We start from the raw sequence: 18,968 nt of genomic DNA, 5'->3' as shown, positions 1-18,968 counted from the left end.
TCTTAGGGAGGCAGCAACCCTCACCCTGCAAGGAAGAGGGTGCCCCTTCGTCTTGAGGGATGCAGAGGGGCAACTGTCTGGCACAGCATCCCAGCAAGGGCACTCCACACATTGCGCCTGCGGCCCAATGAGGGGCTCTAGGGAGCCAAGGGAACCAGAAGGAGCCAGAAGGAAACGGGAGAGAGACCCCTGCCACCTGGCAGCCTCAGGTGCTGTGCCAGTAGCATCAGAGCAGGGTGCCTACATGCCCTCGTGGGGGCAGCAGTGAGCCGAGCATGGGGGTGCATTTATGGGGAGTGATCCAGCTGTCCAGTGCCACTGGACTCACTGTCTTGGCTCACAAATCAGGCAGTGTGAGGCCAGCAGATGGGGCCTTGCCCAGGTCTGGGCAGTCTCTGACCCAGGGACAAGCCTAGTGCCACTGAGCCTTGCGTGAAGCAGGGAGGCAAGCCTGTGGCCCTGAGTAGGCCACGTCTCCACACCTCAGCTTCCCCATCAGTTAAGGGGGCATGGCATTTCCCCTTTACCAGGTGAGGGCCGGAGGAGGCAGGATCTGTACTTGCTATGTACCCCAAGGTGTGGCCACACATCTCTGGGCCCATGCCTGGGAGTAACTGCTCCTGTATGGAGCTGTGAGTTAGACAAAAGCAAAGCTGAACAAGAGACAAAGTCCTAGTCATTGCAGGCAGCTGGTGACAGCACTGAGTTGTCACCATAAGCATGCCAGGTCCCTCTGCCTGAGCCCGAGAGGAGATGCAGGTCCTGGGGCCCAGGAGAGATGTGTGTTACTAAATGTGTTCCTGCTCCCTGCCTATTACTCCTTGCACCCTCAGCACCTGGCAAGGCCAGGCGTACTGGTTGGCATAGGAAGGCCTGGGCTGACCGGTGGGCTTCTGACTCTTGGCTCTGGGCAAGTTTCGAGCCCTTTTCAGCCTTGTCTGCACCTGTAAAAGGAGGTCAGACCCATCCCCCAGAATTGTTGCAAGGTCCCTGGCCGGCGCCCCATGCACACTCACATGCAAATGGACTTGAGTATCTCCTCTTCCCCTCCCATCCCCCTCCTGTTTTGGGAAATGGAGCCCAGGAGGGAGGCAGACTTGTCTGAGGTCACACAGCCCATGACTGGCCAAGCCATGCCTAGAGCCAGGTGTCCTTGCCGGGCCTCACATCCCCAGACCTGGAGGCCATGAGCACAGGCCACAGGTCAAGACTCTGACATTCCTCCTGCGCCCGCAGCATCAGCTGCCCAGCCTGTCCCTAACCGAGGATCACTGAGGCACCTGCCGTCTGAGAGCCCCTCTAACCCCCACCATCCTCCTGCCATGATACAAAGCACAAAGCACTGATGCGATCAACAAGGAGGGCTGTGTGGCTTGCACCCCTTCCTTAGCTCTGTAAGGAGGGCTGGTGTCTCCAAAGTCAGACAGTCATAATAAACAAGGAGGGGAGATTGACACATGACATTACAAACCAGTCCGGGGTTTGGAGGTACCTGCGTGATATAGCATGGGCCTCCCCCGATGCCTCCACCCTCATTTTGAGATCTGTACACTAGAGCCTGAGGTTGGCCAGATGAGACTCTGTGCTTTGTTTCTTTGGTTCTCTGGATGGGGATCTGGAGATCGGGCTCAAGCCCATGTGTAGGAGTTAGTTTATGCAATTTCACCACTTGCTTGCTTGTACGTTAACCTGATCTCTCTCGCTGGCCCCCGAATGTGCTGATGGCAAGGGCGCTGGGTGAGGCTGTGGGTCTCTGTGCCTATCTCCTCTCGGCCCTCTCCCCACAGAGAGGAGACGATTACCACTGTGGTGAAGAGCCCCCGTGGCCGACGCCAGTCCCCCGGCAAGTCTCCCTCCCGCTCCTATCACCCTGCCAGCCTGCCCAAGCCAGGCCTGTTGGCCCCTGAGCCGCTGCACTCGCCAGGAGCCAGCCAGTCCTGCAGGCCCAAGGCAGAGCCAGGCTGGAGGCCCACTGTGCCCACTCTGTACGTGACGGAGCCCGAGGCCCACATGTCAGCCCTGCCTGGGGACACTGGGCCCCAGCCCAAATGGGTGGAGGTCGAGGAGACCATTGAAGTTCGGGTGAAGAAGACTGGCTCGACGGGCGCGTCTCTGGCCAGAGAGATGCCTGGCAGCTCGGAGGGGTTTCTCTCCACACTGCCTGGCAGGATGCCTGGAGGAGACCCCAATACAAACAACTCCAACAACAAGCTCTTGACCCAGGAGCCCCCAGCCATGGTCAGTGCTGGCGAGCCCCTAGTCTTCCATGTGGAAACGGGGCCAGAGACCCCTGAGCTTTCCCCTCCCTGGGCTGCTGAAGAGGAGGCCCCCCTGGAGGAGACGGAGGAAGGAGGTACCTACCAGATAGAAGAGCCCCTGAGTGCCGATGGCCTTCAGGGCCGGGACCCCAAGATCCTCACACACAACGGCCGTGCACTCACACTGGCTGACCTGGAGGATTATGTGCCCCAGGAAGGGGAGACCTTTGGCTGCAGCGGCCCCATGCCCGGTGCTTCTGATGACCCGCCCTGTGAAATCTCAGTGCTTCAGAGAGAGATCAGCGAGCCCACCGTGGGGCAGCCCGTCCTGCTCAATGTGGGGCTCCCGCCAGGTTCCCGAACCTCCCCTGGCTTCTTCACACGCATGCCCAGCTCCCAGGAGGCGTTTCCATCAGGGCCGCAGGACCTTGGCCCCAGGGGCATCTCCTTCTGCTTCCAGGAGGCCCGGGCTGGAGGTACCATGTCCCGGAAGCCGTCCTTCTGCACTCAGGTTCAGCACTCTGTGGACAGTGGCCAGAGCAGCTTCAAAACGGAGGTTTCCACCCAGACGGTCAGCTTTGGGACAGTGGGGGAGACTGTCACCCTGCACATTTGCCCGGATGGGGACGTGGACCCTAGCCCCTCCCAGGGCTGAGGCCAGGACCATCAGGACCTGGGTGGCTAGGATTGAGAAGAGAGACTCTTGGGGCTGGGACCCCCCTGACTAAGCTGCCACGGTTGCATGGGGCAGCAGAAAGAGGCAAGTGGCTTTGGGGCCTAGGACCCTGCCTGGCACCAGCATCAACTCACCTCACAGCTGCCCTGGGTTTTCAACTCAGGAGAGAGTCCCAGAGCTGGCACCCCTCGGACACGTGTGCTCTGACCCTGCCCTGGCTCTCCGACAACTCAGGACACCTCCCTCCCCTTCCTCCCTGGGTGCTTCCTACCTCACAGGACTTGGTCTTCAGCTGAGGACATTGCACACATCTGTGATCTCAGAGTATACCGAAGGTGCTCTGAGAGCACTGGCCGGAGTGATTCGCAGACTGCAGCTCTGGGTTCGGGGGCTCCAGACACAGGGGAGGCACTTGGGCATCTTTCCTGCTCCGTTCATGAGGCAGTGGCTGCCACATGGGCCCTGTCTGCCCCAGCTTAGGCCCCTGTCCCAGTGGCCAGGCCTGGCACGGCCCTGCCTCTCACCCAGGCTGGGGGTTCCAGCCTCCCTCTCGATAGGGGGCTTCCCCCAAGTCACATCTTACCCGTGAACGTTTTTTCTTGGCCTCCAGGAGGCCTGTGTGGGGCCCAGCTCTACAGACCCTCCTAGGCCTTTTCTACAGGGTGGACCAGGGTCTCTGTGTGGGAAGCAGCCCCCGTCAGTCGACCCTGATGATGCTAATAAACTGGTTCCTTACACTGTCTTTGCTCTGCTGTTTTTTGCTTATCCACCTGGTGACTCCGATGACTCGGGGGGCAGGGGCCCTCCTGGCCTGGCCCTGGAGACCAACCAGTGGACAGCCCAGGCCCTTTCCATTGACAGCCCTGGGTGGACACTCAGCATCGACCTGTGGGTCCTGACTAGTCCTGGGGATCCTGGGTGGAGACGCGATAGTTCACCTGTCCAGCTTGCTCACATGTGGGCTAAGGGGCTGGTGACAGGTGCACACAGTGTGGCTGGGGCAGCGCATAGTGGTTGTTCCTGCCGGGGGCCTCCTGTGCAGCTGGGTCCTTTGTCAGGACAGACATGGGGGTGTGATGTGTCAGGGGTCCTGATGACCTCCTTGGAGTGGGGAAGGACACGATGGTTGCCCCAACGCAATAGAGGGCAAACAGATGGCAGCCTGCCCAGTTGCCTCTTCAGCCTGGTGGGCCCTAGGATACAGAAGATCAACAGGAGGGAGGCTCTGGGGCAGTGGAGAGCTCCATAAAGGGGGGCCTTCTAGAAATGGAGTGGTGGGCATCTGTGAATGGCCACACAGGGGCTGGCAGCCAGGTGGAGGAGGGAGCTGCACTGAAGGCTGAGGGCAGGAAGCCAAGACACAGGAGGGTCTGAAGGTTCCCGGGGCAGGGACCAGGTGAGAGTGTAATGGTCTGGGTCAGGCCAGGCTGCAGGTGGAAGGGAGAAAGCTGCTGGGTGGAGGACAGGGGCTGCCCTGGGAGGGCAGGAATGAAGCCTACCCTCTGAGGGGCTCATGGCTCCTAATTTGGCATCTGGCTGTCCCTAGCTTCCCTAGACTGTGGGGCTGGGTCCACTTGAGCCTGGGTGACCCAGTACCCTAGGATCCAGAGTGGGCTACAGAGTAAGGCCAGCCCCAGGATGAAGGGATGAGACTAGCTGAGCCTGAGGGGCCGCCCAGAGTGACGGGTGGGAGTCCAGGCCCAGCTGCGCCTATAGGAACTGGCGAGGGCCTGTGTGTAACACCCTGCGGGTGGACCAGTCCTGAGCTTGCCGCCTGGAGTCATCTCCCCTGGCACAGTCTCTGGAGCCCTTCTTCTCTCAGGGGCCTCCACCTTCGGCCCTTCCTGCACCCAATGTGTGGCTGGAGCAGGAAGGTGGGAGGGTGGCCTGGGGTGGGCTCATCTGGGCAGTATCCCACTCCCCGGGCTCAGGCCAACCCTTACTCCTCTGCGTGGACTTGCCTTTCCTACAGATGCTGCCATCCCACCCCCAGGTGCCCTGGGGCAAGTGGACGGGGAGAGCACATCCATCCAGAGGACACTGATGTGCCCTGAGGCTCCGGGACCCACCACAGGGGAGCATACCAGCCCCGGCCCCACACCTGGGGGGCCACCTGAACTCCAGGAGGCCGGCCAGAATCCTCCAGGAGTGGAGGCTGGGGATGCATCCGGTGAGGCCTGGCAGCAGGCTGAAGGCAAAGTACCACCTGCTTCCAGGACCACCCCCCCACCCCAACCTCCCCTCCGTTCTGACACCAACCTTGGTTAATTTGGGTGCCCAACCCATGGGGGTGAACTAGCAGAGCCTGGGGAAGCCCAACATTCTGATGGCTCCACACGTTGGGGACCCTGGACAAGGCCCACCCCTCACTCAGCCTGTGAAACTAGAGGGGTGGATGGGTTCTGGGAGGTCCTTCCCATCCTGAGCATGTCTGTCCCAGGAGCCAGAGGCCTCCTGTGGTCAGCCCTCAGGGGACTGCTTGGGTACCCTGTGCTCCTGGGAAGGTGAGGAGGAAGGGGGGACAGAGAGTGAGAGGAGGAGGGGAGAGATTAGGGGAGGAGGGAGAGAAGGGGAGGGGGGAGAGGAGGGGGAGGGGAGGGGGAGGAGAAGGAGGGAGACCAGGAGGAGGAGGGGAATAGGAAGGAACAGTAAGTGAGCAGTGCCCCAGGCAGACCAGACCCCTGGGAATGTGCTATGGGGCCCCTCCCCCCAGCCCAGGGGGCTGAAGTGCACTTGCATGGCTGGAGCTCTAGGTCTGCGGTCACGGACCCCGTGCTCTTGGAGCCCCTGCTCTGGCTGTCCTCCCCTCCTCTGGGCCCTGGAGGTCGATGCAGAGGCAAGTCATGAGGGGTTGTCTCCCGCTCCGTCTCACTGGGCCCCTTGCCTCCCACCAGGCGAGCCCCGGAAGGTGCCGCAACCTCTCTCCCACGAGGGCCTGGAGCAGAACTCTCGGGCACACGCTGAGGTCCAGGAACGCGTGGTGCCCATCCGGTAACTTCCCCAGCTGGCTGGGGGATGAGGGGACATCCTGGGGGCAGGGTCGGGCCCAGGGACAGGAGAGTAAGGGGTGGAATCACAGCACCCCTGCACTCTCCATACCAGCCCCACCCTAAGCCCGAGGGTGGGGCAGGGAGGGGAGGACACCCCTGGAGCAAGGGGAGTTGGGGGAGCTCCCTTCTCACCCAGGGCTGGGGCCCCTGTCTGTACGTCCCCTCCCAAAGAGTCTGCTGCAGCCCCCATCTTATCTCGAAGCTCCGCCTCCCATACCCCAAAAGTGGAAGGGTGGGGCCGACAGCTAACTCCATTCCATGGCCCCAGGATGGAGGGCGCTGCCTGCCCCAGGGCAGGTGCAACAGAGCTCTGGGACATCCACAGCCACGTGTTCACAGAGACCCAGCACAGGACATATGTGTACCAGGCCAGCGACACGTATGCCACAAGTAGGTGGGGGCCCGGCAGTTTACACGTGTACCCGCCATGCCCTGGGCAAGGGGGGACATGTGCATGGAGGGGCCTGCAAAGCCACCTGGCATGTCCCAGCCTTACTGTGGCCAGGGACCCTGCTGCCCCTCTCCCTGTGTCCCCTCAGAAGGCATCACTGGGAGGGGAGATGCAGGCAGCAGTGACCTTTTCCCCACTCAGAGTTAGCATATTCTGTGCGGCCTGCCCTCAGAGAGCTGAGGTTGAAGCAGGAGAGACAGGGGTTAGACTGAAGGAAGCACTTCCGGACCATTAGGAGCCTGGGGGGAGTCAGTGTGGGGTCACCTTCGCTTGGGAGGCAGGTGGGGTCTTTCACCCTGGGGTATATCTCGGGGCCTCTCTGCCCACCTAGGGTACCAGGACACACCTGGGGTTACTGCCAGCCCACCTGGGTCTGGGTCTCTGTGAATGTAGGCTGGGGATCAAAGATTTCAACACAGGACAGGCTCCTTCCCAACGGCTCCCTCCCCTACCCGCAGGGCCCCCATCCATGCAGGTCACCATTGAGGACGTGCAGGCCCAGAGGGGCGGCGTGACGCAATTCCAGGCTGTCATTGAGGGCAACCCGCAGCCCACGGTGACCTGGTATAAGGTAGGGACAGGCCAGGGTTGGGGGCCTGCCTGCGGGAGGGGGAGTGTGTGAAACCCCACTGGACTGGACACAGCACTCACTGAAGGTCATGCTGCGCCGTGGTGCTGGGGTCACCCATGGTGGGCTGATGGCCTCTCTGCCCTCCTGTGTCTCCAGGACGGTGTCCAGCTGGTGGATGGCCCCCGGCTCAGCCAGCAGCAGGAAGGGACCACATACTCCCTGGTACTAAGGGATGTGGCCCAGCATGACGCTGGTGTCTACACATGCCTGGCTCACAACGCTGGTGGCCAGGTGCTATGCAAGGCAGAGCTGTTGGTCCACGGGGGTGAGTGGGGGACCCCTTCCCAGGCCTGTCTTGGCTCCATGCAGGCGTGTGGGGCTGTGGGTATGGGGATCCTGTGAGCTCCCACAGGCTCGGGCACTATAAAGTTGGGGGACAGAGAGACAGGGTGGTCATCTTTGCTCACACCTACAGCTTTCCCCTCCCTGGCTACAGGAGACAGTGAGCAAAGCTCTAGGAGGAAACTGCATTCCTTCTACGAGGTCAAGGAGGAAATTGGAAGGTATTGCCCGCCCCCAGTCCCAGCCCCAGGAGCCTCACCTGCTGGATCCCCATCCCCTAAGACCCTCATCCTCAGCCTCCTGGAGTTCCTACCCCAGAGCTTCCATCCAGGAGCTCCCAGCCCTCCCCTCCCCTGCACCCCTACAATCCCCACTTCAGCACTAGCAGAAGCCCACCCTGCCCCCCGGAACCCCACCTCCACCGAGTACCTGCCTCCTCCAGCCCTCACCTTCTGGAGCCCCTGCCTCCTGCGAACCCTACCTCTTTCCGGAGCCCCCGCCCGCAGAGTACCTGCTGCCCCACACCTGCCGGGAATTCCGCCGCCTCCAGTACCCTCTCCCCCAGCCCCTGGTCTCCTGGAGCCTCCCTTCTAAGGAGCTTTGCCCCCTTCCAAACCCCGTCCCCCAGGAACCCCACCCCCACCGCGCTGTCCCCTCCTCCCAGGGGTGTGTTCGGCTTCGTGAAGAGGGTACAGCACAAGGGCAACCAGATGTCCTGCGCCGCCAAGTTCATTCCCCTGCGGAGCAGAACACGTTTCCAGGCTTATCGGGAGCGGGACATCCTAGCAGGGCTGAGCCACCCGCTGGTCACTGCACTGCTGGACCAGTTTGAGACCCGAAAGACCCTGATCCTCATCCTGGAGCTGTATCCTGTCTCACCCCAAGGGTGCAAGGTGGTGGGAGGAGGGGGATGTGCCCCAGACACACAGGGGTCCGGAGGGCTGCGTGGGGCCTGTGGTTTTGGTGATCCCAGCCCTGCCTGCCTCATGGGGGCAGCCGGTAACGCTGGCGTTTCGATGCTTTGTGACCAACCCCCTCCCCGCCCCCGAACACACTGCATAGACCTCATAGCTCCTAGGCCTCTGGGCCAGGAATTTGGGCAGGGCTGCGTCCAGAAGGTCCAAGACGTGCCCCTTGTGGGCTCCTCCCGCTGTCCACGCTGCCTTTCCAGCAGGAAGTTCGGACTTCTTACCTGGCTTCTGCGGGCCCCAAGCGCTGACGCTGCTTCGGATGCCTACCCGTGCTCCAAGGAGGGGCACACACCCTACCGGATCCATCTGCCACGCGTGGCCCAGCTGAGGGTCTCTGAATGTCGTGTGTGCTCACCACACCCCCACCTCCCCAGTCAGCGTCCCCTGCAGGGGGAGGGGGGGACACGTGGGCTCTGTGCAGAGGGGAGAGGATACCTCCACTCCCACTCTGCTGCTGCCCACTGGCCTCAGCCCCTCTACTTGGGGCATCGTGTCCCTCCCATCCTCCTCAACTGCAAGCACCAGCCTCCCTAGAATAGCTCCCCCCCTGCCCCGAGATAAGACTCTCCCCAGGTGGTGTGAGGCTATGAGGGTTCCAGACCCTAGAGCTTTCCTTGACAGAGTCCCAGGTGCTCGTCGGAGGAACTGCTGGACCGCCTGTTCAAGAAGAGTGTGGTGACAGAGGCCGAGGTGACTGTGCTGCCTGGGCTGCCCACCCAGCTTCAGGGCAGCCTGCATGCCTGGCCAGGCCTCCTGCTCCCCCTGCCCAGACCACCTGTCCCTCAGACTAGCCCCAGCATAGTACTCCCCACCTCAGAGACCTTCTAGGGTATGTCAGGGCCTCACAGGGTGTTGCAGCTCCTGTCGGGCTTTCAGAGCCCTCCCGTGCCCTGGGCTCGCTTCGTCCCCACCCCAGACTGCACTGAACTAGTTGGCCAGGCCTCGCCTGCTCTCCCAGTCACCTCTTGCTTTGCACAGGCTGCTCCACACACCCAAACCTGCCCCGCCTTGGGGCTCAGAAGAATCCCCCAGCTACAGGGGTCCGTGAGGCTTTGCATGTAACCTGCCCTGCGGGACCACCGTCCCAGGCTCATGTCTGGAGGGAATTGGAGGCAATGTAGGTGGGAGCAGGCAGGGAGGTAAGCAGAAGGGGTTCTCGAGGCTGGCTGTCTCACCTGAGCACCAGCCTTTGCTGCAGGTCAAGGTCTACATCCAGCAGCTGGTGGAGGGGCTGCACTACCTGCACGGCCAAGGGATCCTCCACCTGGACATAAAGGTATGCGGCTCCCTGGTGCCCCCAGAGCCCAGTGAGGGGCAGGTGGGAACCTGGAGCCTATAGGCTGAGAGGGTGCAGGCCCAACACATCCAAATTCCCTGTCAGGATTTCCTCACCTCTGGGGACAGGGAGCTCGCTACGTTATGACGGCCCCTTCAGGTGGGGTGCAGGTCTGATGGAACAGAAGCTGTCCCCAGATGGCACTGAAACCCGTCCCCGAGGCTGCCCACTACCCCATGCTGGCCTCACCATCATTGTGGGGCAGCCCCTCAAAAACCCTTGCGTGTCCTCCCCAGGCCCAGCAGCCCTGGGAGTCACTTCCTTAGGGTACGGCCTCACCCACTCCCGACTCTGTCTGACAGCCCCCCAACATCCTGATGGTGCATCCTGCTCGGGAAGACATTAAAATCTGCGATTTTGGCTTTGCCCAAAGAATCACCCCAGCAGAGCCACAGTACAGCAAGTACGGCTCCCCTGAGTTTGTGGCCCCTGAGATCATCGAGCAGACCCCTGTGAGCGAGGCCTCCGACATCTGGTGAGTGGGGGGCACCCGTCTCCGCCGCCGCCTCCCCCTCCTCGCCGGGCCACGTCTGGGGCGACTCACGGCGGTGGGTGTTTTCCTGCAGGGCCTTGGGTGTCATCTCCTACCTCAGGTGAGCAGACCCCTGCCCCTGTCAGCTGTCTCCTCCAAGGCCGGCCCAGACCCCTCCTCAGCAGGCTCACGGGAAGCTGTTGAACTGCTGGCTGCTCCTCAGATCAGAGACCCGAGACCTAAGGGGCAGCTATCTTGGGAACATGCAGTCAGCCAACTCCGACAAGGGGTTTCTGCCAAGTGCTCTTCACACACACCCTGTCACAGAGGGGCTCTGCTGGGTCACGGGGCAGGGCACTGAGCTGTTTCCCTAAAGGGTACAGGTAATTTGTCCAGAGCCCCCTTATAACAGTTATTGCTGCCCTGAGGACGCTGGTGGTGTAGACTGAGCCTGGATTTCCTCTACAGGTGGAGCCCTGATCCCTCCACCCCCGGCTAAGGCCAGGTGCCCCCTCCAGACTGACCCTTGATCTCTGCCCCAGGCTGAGCCTGGATCCCTACCCCAGACCAAGCCTGGATTCTCACCCCAGCCTGGGACCAGATACCCACTCCAGGCTGAGCCTGGATCCCAGCTCCAAGCTGAGCCTGGATCGCTGGGCAAATCTGAGACATATGCTGGGATTCTCAGGGCTGGATGACAGTGGTGTTAAGAGGCATCTCCAGTCAGGGCTGGGAGCCCCCAGCCACCACCATCCCCGTGAGACCCAGCACTCCCTGTCCCGGCAACCTGCCTCCCATGGACCCAGAAATTCAGGTCACACCTGAAGGCTAGTCATGTCTCTGCTTTCAGCCTGACCTGCTCATCCCCATTTGCTGGTGAGAGTGACCGAGCAACCCTTCTGAATGTCCTGGAAGGGCGGGTGTCCTGGAGTAGCCCCATGGCCACCCACCTCAGTGAGGAGGCCCAGGACTTTATCAAGGCTGCTCTGCAGAAGGCCGTGGAGTGAGTACATGCGCCCTTCCCTCTGCCTGAGGGCCTCACGCTTGCCCCAGGGACCACTTGGACTGATCCCGGCCTTCCTCTCCCGACAGGGCCCGGCCCAGTGCCGCCAAGTGCCTTGCCCACCCTTGGTTCCTGGTGAGTAGGCTGAACGCAGGCTGGCCTGGCTCACGGGGAGGGAGACTGAGGCCAAGAGGAATGGGGGCCTGCCTGGGCCACAGGGTGCACCAGGGTGTCCCCGCAACGTGCCTCTCTCGCCTGGGCTCCCCCAGAAGTCTGTGCCTGCGGAGGAGGCCCACTTCATCAACACCAAGCAGCTGAAGTTCCTCCTGGCCCGCAGCCGCTGGCAGGTGAGCTGTGCTGCCCTGTGGAGGGGGTGAGGGGGTGGGGCGCGGAGGGAGTGGGAGGCCAGAGAGGGGGATGAGGCCCAGAGGGCTGGCTGGGTGTGTGTGCCCCCTCTGGGCCTGGGAGAGCAGGGAAGTGGGGCTGGGCATCCTTCATTTCAGGTCTTTGCTACCTGAGACACCGGGGTGAGGTGGGGCACCATGCAACATCCCTGCCAAGACGGGGACACACTGGCAGAGCCCTGGGCCCTCGTCTTTTAATGCCCACCATTTCCTGAGCACCCATCTGGGCCCACCGAGTGCTGGGAAGGCAGTGGGCAGCCAGCTGACGACCCCCTGTCCTCCAAATCCCCAGCGCTCCCTGATGAGCTACAAGTCCGTCCTGGTGATGCGGTCCATCCCGGAGCTGCTCCAGGGCCCGCCCCACAGCCCATCCCTCGGGGTGGCCCGGCACCTGCGTGGTGATACCAGTGCCTCCTCCAGCAGCTCTTCCTCCTCCGACAGCGAGCTGGCACCGTTCGCCCGGGCTAAGTCGCTGCCCCCCTCCCCGGTGACCCACTCCCCGCTGCTGCACCCCCGGGGCTTCCTGCGGCCTTCTGCCAGCCTGCCTGAGGAGGCCGAGGCCTGCCCACCCGCCGCAGCCTCGCCTCTGCCTGCATCGCCCCAGGGTGCACAGCCACCAGCGGCCCTGGGCTGTGTGCCCCGGCAGAGTGTCATCCGAAGCCTGTTCTACCAGCAGGTGGGCGAGGGCCCAGAGCTAGGGGGCCTGTCCGCAGGCAGCAGACGGCACCCCGCCCGGCGGCGGCACCTTCTCAAGGGTGGCTACTTCTCGGGCATCCTGCCCGGCCTTCGAGAGCCGCTGTTGGAGCACCGTGCGCTGGAGGAGGAGGCTGCCAGGGAGGAGCAGGCCACCCTGATGGCCGAAGCACCCTCCTTTGAGACCGCCCTGCGGATGCCCAGTGCAAGCACCCAGGAGGCCTCTGGCTTCAGCCGCTCCCTGGCCCTTGACTGGCTGAACACAGCCAGCCCCTCTGCCAAGGCCTGCAGCAAGGGGCAGCGTTCCGCTCTGGGCCCCTCGAGCCTTCAGGGCGCCCACGGAGAGAGCATGCCTGGAGGGGATGCACGTGCCAGGGAGAAGGAGCATCCAGAGGGGCCCCTGCAGGGGCTGAGACTACCTCCGTCCACCGGTGGTGATGCGTGCTCCGCTCAGCAAGAGGGATCATTCCAGAACAGCTGTGGGGGGCAGGCTGCCCCTGCCTTTCAACCCCAGAGGAGTCCTGCCCCCCAGGACTGCGGCACTCCTGCTGCTTTGGCACCACAACCTCCTGGCTCCTTCCCTCCAGGGCACTGCACAGAGCCGCTCTTGACATCCCCGAGCCCTTTCTTCTCAGGAAAGCCACAGGCCTCCCTCTCCCCAGCCCAAGCAAGCCCCCAGTCAGACTCTCAGAGAGGACCGAAGGACACCCCTCTTGCCGGGAGGCCTGATCCACCCAAACCCCCAGAGCCAGCCTCCCATATAGGCATGGAGCCCGGCCCCTCCCTGGACACTGAAGGCCTGTCCCAGTCTTCGCCCAGCCCACAGCGGCCTCAGGAGCTGGCGACCACACGGAAGTTCTCCCTGGGAGGCCACGGGGGCTACGCGGGGGTGGTGGGCTACGGCACCTTTGCCTTTGGTGGGGATGCCGGTGGCATGCTGGGTCAGGGGCCCCTGTGGGCCAGAATGTCCTGGGCCGCCTCTCAGTCCTCGGAAGAGGAGGAGGAGGCAGGGGCCGAGAGCCCACCACCCCAGGCCAGCACAGTGCCTCTACCTGAGGGTGGCAGGGCCCTCCCGAGGGCCTCCCAGGAGGTGAGCTCACGGGAAGACTTAAGTGGGGGCTCTCAGGTGTCGCTCGTACAGATCCGGGACCTGTCCAGGGACCTGGAAGCGGCTGACACTGTGTCTCTGGACATCTCGGAAGTGGATCCTGCCTACCTCAATTTGTCTGACCTGTACGACATCAAATACCTCCCATTTGAGTTCATGATCTTCAAGAAGGTCCCCAAGCCTGGGGAGCCAGAGCTACCGCCCTCCCCCGAGTCTGAGGCTGGGGAGGAGCTGGCTGAGCTCCCAGAGGCCACGTGGCCCTGGCCGGGCATTCCGGGCCTGCCAGCAAGCCTGGAGATCACAGAGGAGCCAGAGGACATGGAGGCCCTGCTCGGGAAGGCTGCTGATGGCAGGAAGCGCAAGTTTTCACCCCCTTCCAGCAGTCTCTTCCACTTCCCCGGGAGGCAATCACTGCTGGAGGAGCCCACAGAGCTGGGGCTACGCCAGAGAGTGAGGGCCTCGGTGGCCCACATCTCCCGCCTCCTGAGGGGCAGGCCTGAAGGTTACTACCCCCACCCTGCCCCAGGACTGGGCACATCCATGTTCCCCACTCTGCACCTTGGGGCTCCTTGTCCAAAAGGACAGCTCAGGAGCTCACCTGAGTGACGCAGGAAGCCCTCCATCTTATGCTCCCCTCCCCTGTCCCGGTGCTGCCTACACCTCCCGGGACACAGTGGCTTGTTTTCAAGGTCACCTTTGCAGCTTCCCTCCCCATGTGCATGTGAGGCCCAGTTGTAATTCAACTGCAGTTACACCCCTGCGGAAGTAGGAACCAGACCAGCCCTCCCTGATCCCTGACCTCTGGGCCCTCCCTGACCCCAGAGCCCTCAGCCACGCCTCCCCAGGCCCCTGTGGCCCCTTGAGCTGCTGCCCTTACTTGCCCGTGGTGGCCCTGCCTAGGATGGGCTGATGCTGATGGGGTAGGGAAGGTGGTGCCCTCTGCATCACATGTAGCTCCTTTTCAATAAGACTCCCTGGGATCTGGGCTTTTCTGCCACATGGGAATCCCACAGTTGGCCACAAGGGTCCCCAGAGCCTTCCTCCCATGCTCCCAGAGGAGCCAGGCCCCTAACGTGTGACTTCTCATGGCCACTTCCTTACTGCAGGTCTGGAGAAGGAGGGCCCCCCCAGGAAGAAGGCAGGCCTAGCTTCCTTCCGCCTATCAGGCCTGAAGAGCAGGGACCGAGGTGGGTACACTGCCCAGGGGCTGGGCCCCCACTGCAGCCCAAGGGACCTTACTGTGGGGAAAGGGAACCCTGCCAAGACAGTGCAGGGCGGGGGAAAGCTCACACCCATGGGGGTTGAGTACACAGGGGGACTCTGGCGTCCCAGCAGTCACGGCCCTGCAGTCCTGGAAGCCTTCCTGGAGTAGGCGCTGGTGTTGGAGATGAGCCGGTTGGGGGTGGGGCTCATCTGTATCCCCACGGCGGGGTCCAGGCCTTCCTCTCAGGCTTAGGGTCACCTCTGAAAGCTCACCTCACCTCCCTTTCCCAGCACCATCGTTCCTAAGGGAGCTCTCGGATGAGATGGTGGTCCTGGGCCAATCTGTGACTCTGGCCTGCCAGGTGTCCTCCCAGCCAGTTGCACAGGCCACCTGGAGTAAAGGTAAAGAGCTCTCCTGAGGCTGAGGGGCAGGGAGGCAGGGGGGTGCTCCTTTAGGGCATTACTCTCATTGTACAGAGGGAAACTGAGGCTCAGAGAGGGTGTGGGCCCTGGGTGTGACCATGAGGCAGGGTGCCTGTTGGAAGCTTCTCTCGAGGTCCACTCTATCCTGCTGCAGATGGGGCTCTTCTTGAGAGCAGCAGCCGCCTCCTCATCTCCTCCACGCTCAAGAACTTCCAGCTTCTGACCATCCTGGTGGTGACTGCCGAGGACCTGGGCGTGTACACGTGCAGTGTGCGCAATGCGCTGGGGACGGCGGCCACCACAGCCATTCTCCGGAAGGCAGGTACGTAGGCCGAGCAGGGCCCAAGGAATGTGATGCTCACCACCCAGGCATCCACCTCCTGGCACTACCAGGACCTGGAGGGGTCACAGAAGGCAGTAGCCGGCTCGGCAGACCGGGACTCCCGGGAGGGGACGCAGGAGGCAGGGTGACACAGCCGGCCAGGCCCTCTCCCTGACGCCTCTTTGGGTTTGCATTTCCCACGGTACCTCCCTCCCTGTCTCGCCAGCAAATGCAGGAAGAGGCGGCTTCCCATTTTGTATCTCTATTATGGTCAAACCATGCTCTCAAAACAGAGCGCTGGGGTGTGTTTCTGGGGGAGCCGAGACAGAGGCTGCAGACCTAGCTCTCAGACCTCTGACCTGGTCCCCAGAGGGGGCAAACCCCCACATGCCCTGCACCACAGCCCAGCAAAGTAGAGGCCCCTCTGACTAGAGGCTGGGATTGGTGGTGGGCTGTGAGCAAGGGCCATTCCATGGGGCTCCTGGGCGGGCACCTGTGGGAGGGGAGCCTGGCGGGGTTGGGTAGGGCAGACACCTCCTGAGGCCCCTCGGAGGAGAGGCGCTGAGCCCCTCCTACTACTCAGCATTGGAAGGGACCTCTGAATGCACTGGACCAAGTGAGGGTGGGCTCAGGGGCCTGGCAGCAGGGTGCAGGCGGATGACGCAGGGCTGGCTGGGGCTCAGAGCTTCCTTAGAGAGCCCCTGGGAGCCCGCCTCAGATTGCTGTCTGTGGGCCCTGCAGAGCGCCCCTCTTCCTCCCCACGCCCGGACATCGGGGAGGTGTATGCGGATGGGGTGCTGCTGGTCTGGAAGCCTGTGGAGTCATATGGCCCTGTGACCTATATCGTGCAGTGCAGCTTGGAAGGTATGGGGCCACTCCTGAATCCTCACGTCCTGGGGGGCCCCAGGGTCGCTGTGGGGGGACTGGGGGGAAGCGCCTGGCTGCTCGGCGCCCCTGGGTGGCCTGCGCGGGCCTCTCCACCCTGACGTGGAGTGGGAAGGCCTTCGGGCTGCCTCTCACCCACTCCCGTGTGGCCCAGGCGGCAGCTGGAGCACACTGGCCTCGGACATCTTCGACTGCTGCTACCGCACCGGCAAGCTTTCTCGGGGCGGGATGTACGCCTTCCGGACGGCCTGTGTCAGCAAGGCGGGCGTGGGCCCCTACAGCAGCCCCTCGGAGCAGGTCCTCCTGGGAGGGCCCAGCCACCTGGGTGAGCCACTCTGCAGGGCTCTACGGAATGCACCCTGCCACTTCAGTGAGTCACACGCTCACTGGGGATGGTTGGTTCTGCCTGCTAGGCCCCCCACCCACAAATGGCCTGAGGAATGAGAGGTCAGAGTGCTCGGGGGTTCAAAGAGGGCCCCCCTGTCAGGTTGCCTTGGAAGGGGTGATGGGAGAAAAGGCTGGGGGAGATGGGGCTGCAGGGGTGCCCTCCGCCAGTAATCGGCTTCCCCCTCCCACAGCCTCTGAAGAGGAGAGCGGTGCCTCAGGGCCAGCCCAGCCGCTCCCCAGCATGCAGACCTTCGCCTTCCAGACACAGATCCAAAGGTGCGGGCCCTACAGGGAGGGCGCGTGGCAGCGTCATGGCCCCACTAGCTCTTCATGCTCCCACCCCAGCCCCATCCTCTCTCCCCTCTGATCACTTCCACCTACATTTGCCTCAGCGCATCTGCCACCCCCTCCTGGACCTCCCCCCTGGGCTTGCTTCTCTGAGATTGGGGTCTGGCCTGGGCCACCGGGCGGGCTGGCTCCTCACCAGCCCGGCCTGTGCTTCCTCCCTAGGGGCCGCTTCAGCGTGGTGCGGCAGTGCCGGGAGAAGGCCAGTGGACGTGTGCTGGCTGCCAAGATCGTGCCCTGCCACCCTGAGGACAGGACTGCCGTGCTGCGGGAATACGAGACCCTCAAGGGCTTGCGCCACCCCCACCTGGCACAGCTGCAGGCTGCCTACCTCAGCCCCCGACACCTGGTCCTCATCTTGGAGCTGTGCTCTGGGCCTGAGCTGCTCCCTTGTCTGGCCCAGAGGTGAGAGGGCGGGGCCTGGCCTGGATTCAGGGCTCAGGACCTGGCCGCCAGCACTGTGGTCCACCTCCGGCCCACCTCCGGGCCCCGCCTGCACCGGCCAGCCAACCAGGGTGGCTCAGCAGAGCTGGGCCTTCCTTCCTAAGCCCAGCAGGGAAGTCTGGTGCTTCCCTGTGGCCCCTCGGCTGTGGACAAAGCCTGAGTGCCCCTCCCACAGGCCCCCTAACTGGCTCTCTGCCCCCAGGTCCTCCTACTCGGAATCAGAGGTGAAGGATTATCTGTGGCAGATGCTAAGTGCTGCCCAGTACCTGCACGCCCAGGGTATCCTGCATCTAGACCTCAGGTCCGAGAACATGATTGTCACAGAGTACAACCTGCTCAAGGTCATCGACTTTGGAAACGCCCAGAGCTCCGCCCAGGAGAGGGTCCTGCCCTCGGAGAGGTTCAAGGACTACGTGGAGACCATGGGTGCGCAGGGTGCAGACACCAAGCCTGATCTGGGGGAGGGGTGTGCCAGGAGCAAGCCCTTCCCCCAGCCCTGTCTCCCTGCCTGCTCCGCTGCAAACACCCAGCCCCTCACCTGTGACCCCCACCATGCCGTCCCCAGCTCCGGAGCTCCTAGAGGGCCAGGGTGCCCTCGCGCAGACCGACATCTGGGCCATAGGTATCACGGCCTTCATTATGTAAGTCTCCACGTGCCCTGTGGACTGGGAGGGCTGGCTGGAAGGGCAGGCCTGGGGTACACTGAGGGTGACCCCAGGTCCCTGTGACTCCCATCCATTGAGGGTGACCTCAGTCACTTGACCCCCACCCACTCAGGTTGAGCGCTGAGTACCCGGTGAGCAGCGAGGGAATGCGAGACCTGCAGAAAGGCCTGCGCAAGGGTCTCATCCAGCTGAGCCGCTGCTACGCGGGGCTGTCCGGGGGTGCTGTGGCCTTCCTCCGAAGCACGCTGTGCGCGCACCCCTGGTAGGCACCCCCATCTACCCTGCCTGGCCCATCCCCCTATGACCTGCCCTGCCCGTCGTGGGCGGGAGCACAGCTAACACCACCCTCCCACGCGCTCCAGGGGCCGCCCATGCGCGTCCAGCTGCCTGCAGTGCCCGTGGCTGACCGAGGAGGGCCCCGCCAGCTCCCAGCCTGCGGCCGTGACCTTCCCCACCGCAAGTCTCCGCGCCTTCGTGAAAGAGCGCGAGAAGAGGCGGGCGCTGCTGTACAAAAAACACAACCTGGCCCAGGTGCGCTGAGCGCCTGACCCTGCGGGACCGCACCTCTCAGTCTTTCAGGACTCCCTTCATATGCATACACACATCAATAAAAAGCAGAACTGGATGAGGCGCGCTCTGTTTCATTATTTTGTTTGGGGGAGGGGATGAGGGCCCTGCCACCTTCCTGGTGTTTGGGGGAGGGTCCCGGCTGTGTGCCCGCAAAGACTTCATTAGCACTAGAGCCCCCTGAACCAGTTCAATGTGGAGGCAGCTCCATACTCCTGCGGGTGTGTGCGTTTCTACTAACCATGTCAGTGCTGCATCCGACATGGACACAAGCCCAGGTAGTTTGCCGGGCAAACCTGATGGTGGGCACGTATCAAGGATTCCGACTTGTTCCACCACAGCACCATTCCTGGGGTGGGGGAGGAGCTCAAGCTGGAGCGTCTGGATAGCAG

At 63.0% G+C, this 18,968-nt stretch overlaps 2 protein-coding genes across 2 annotated transcripts in view; both read left to right on the top strand.

Annotated features, from left to right (window-relative positions):
• OBSCN (obscurin, cytoskeletal calmodulin and titin-interacting RhoGEF) overlaps positions 1-2,913 on the top strand; it is a 134,137-nt gene extending 131,224 nt beyond the window's left edge. The window contains 1 exon segment of the mRNA XM_060092645.1: positions 1,788-2,913. Coding sequence (XP_059948628.1) covers positions 1,788-2,913 — 1,126 coding nt within the window.
• An 87-nt stretch (positions 2,914-3,000) lies between these two features.
• Positions 3,001-18,549, top strand: LOC132487017 (obscurin-like). The gene is made up of 30 exons (XM_060094575.1): positions 3,001-3,018; positions 3,596-3,826; positions 4,757-4,808; positions 4,907-5,104; positions 5,829-5,925; positions 6,253-6,374; positions 6,894-7,006; positions 7,163-7,331; positions 7,482-7,569; positions 8,013-8,213; positions 8,949-9,009; positions 9,518-9,595; positions 9,958-10,130; positions 10,222-10,248; positions 10,978-11,130; positions 11,220-11,265; positions 11,400-11,477; positions 11,827-12,378; positions 12,718-13,837; positions 14,442-14,522; positions 14,830-14,940; positions 15,116-15,283; positions 16,025-16,147; positions 16,323-16,493; positions 16,747-16,831; positions 17,066-17,305; positions 17,547-17,770; positions 17,910-17,985; positions 18,122-18,271; positions 18,372-18,549. Exons 1-30 carry the CDS (start codon positions 3,001-3,003, stop codon positions 18,547-18,549), a joined length of 5,184 nt encoding a protein of 1,727 aa, XP_059950558.1.
• Positions 18,550-18,968: the final 419 nt, after the last annotated feature.

Source organism: Mesoplodon densirostris, chromosome 3, assembly GCF_025265405.1.
Source record: "Mesoplodon densirostris isolate mMesDen1 chromosome 3, mMesDen1 primary haplotype, whole genome shotgun sequence".
NCBI classification, from domain to species: Eukaryota; Metazoa; Chordata; class Mammalia; order Artiodactyla; family Ziphiidae; genus Mesoplodon; species Mesoplodon densirostris.
Note: the sequence above shows the minus strand (reverse complement) of the source record. Positions and strands in the feature narration are given on the sequence as shown.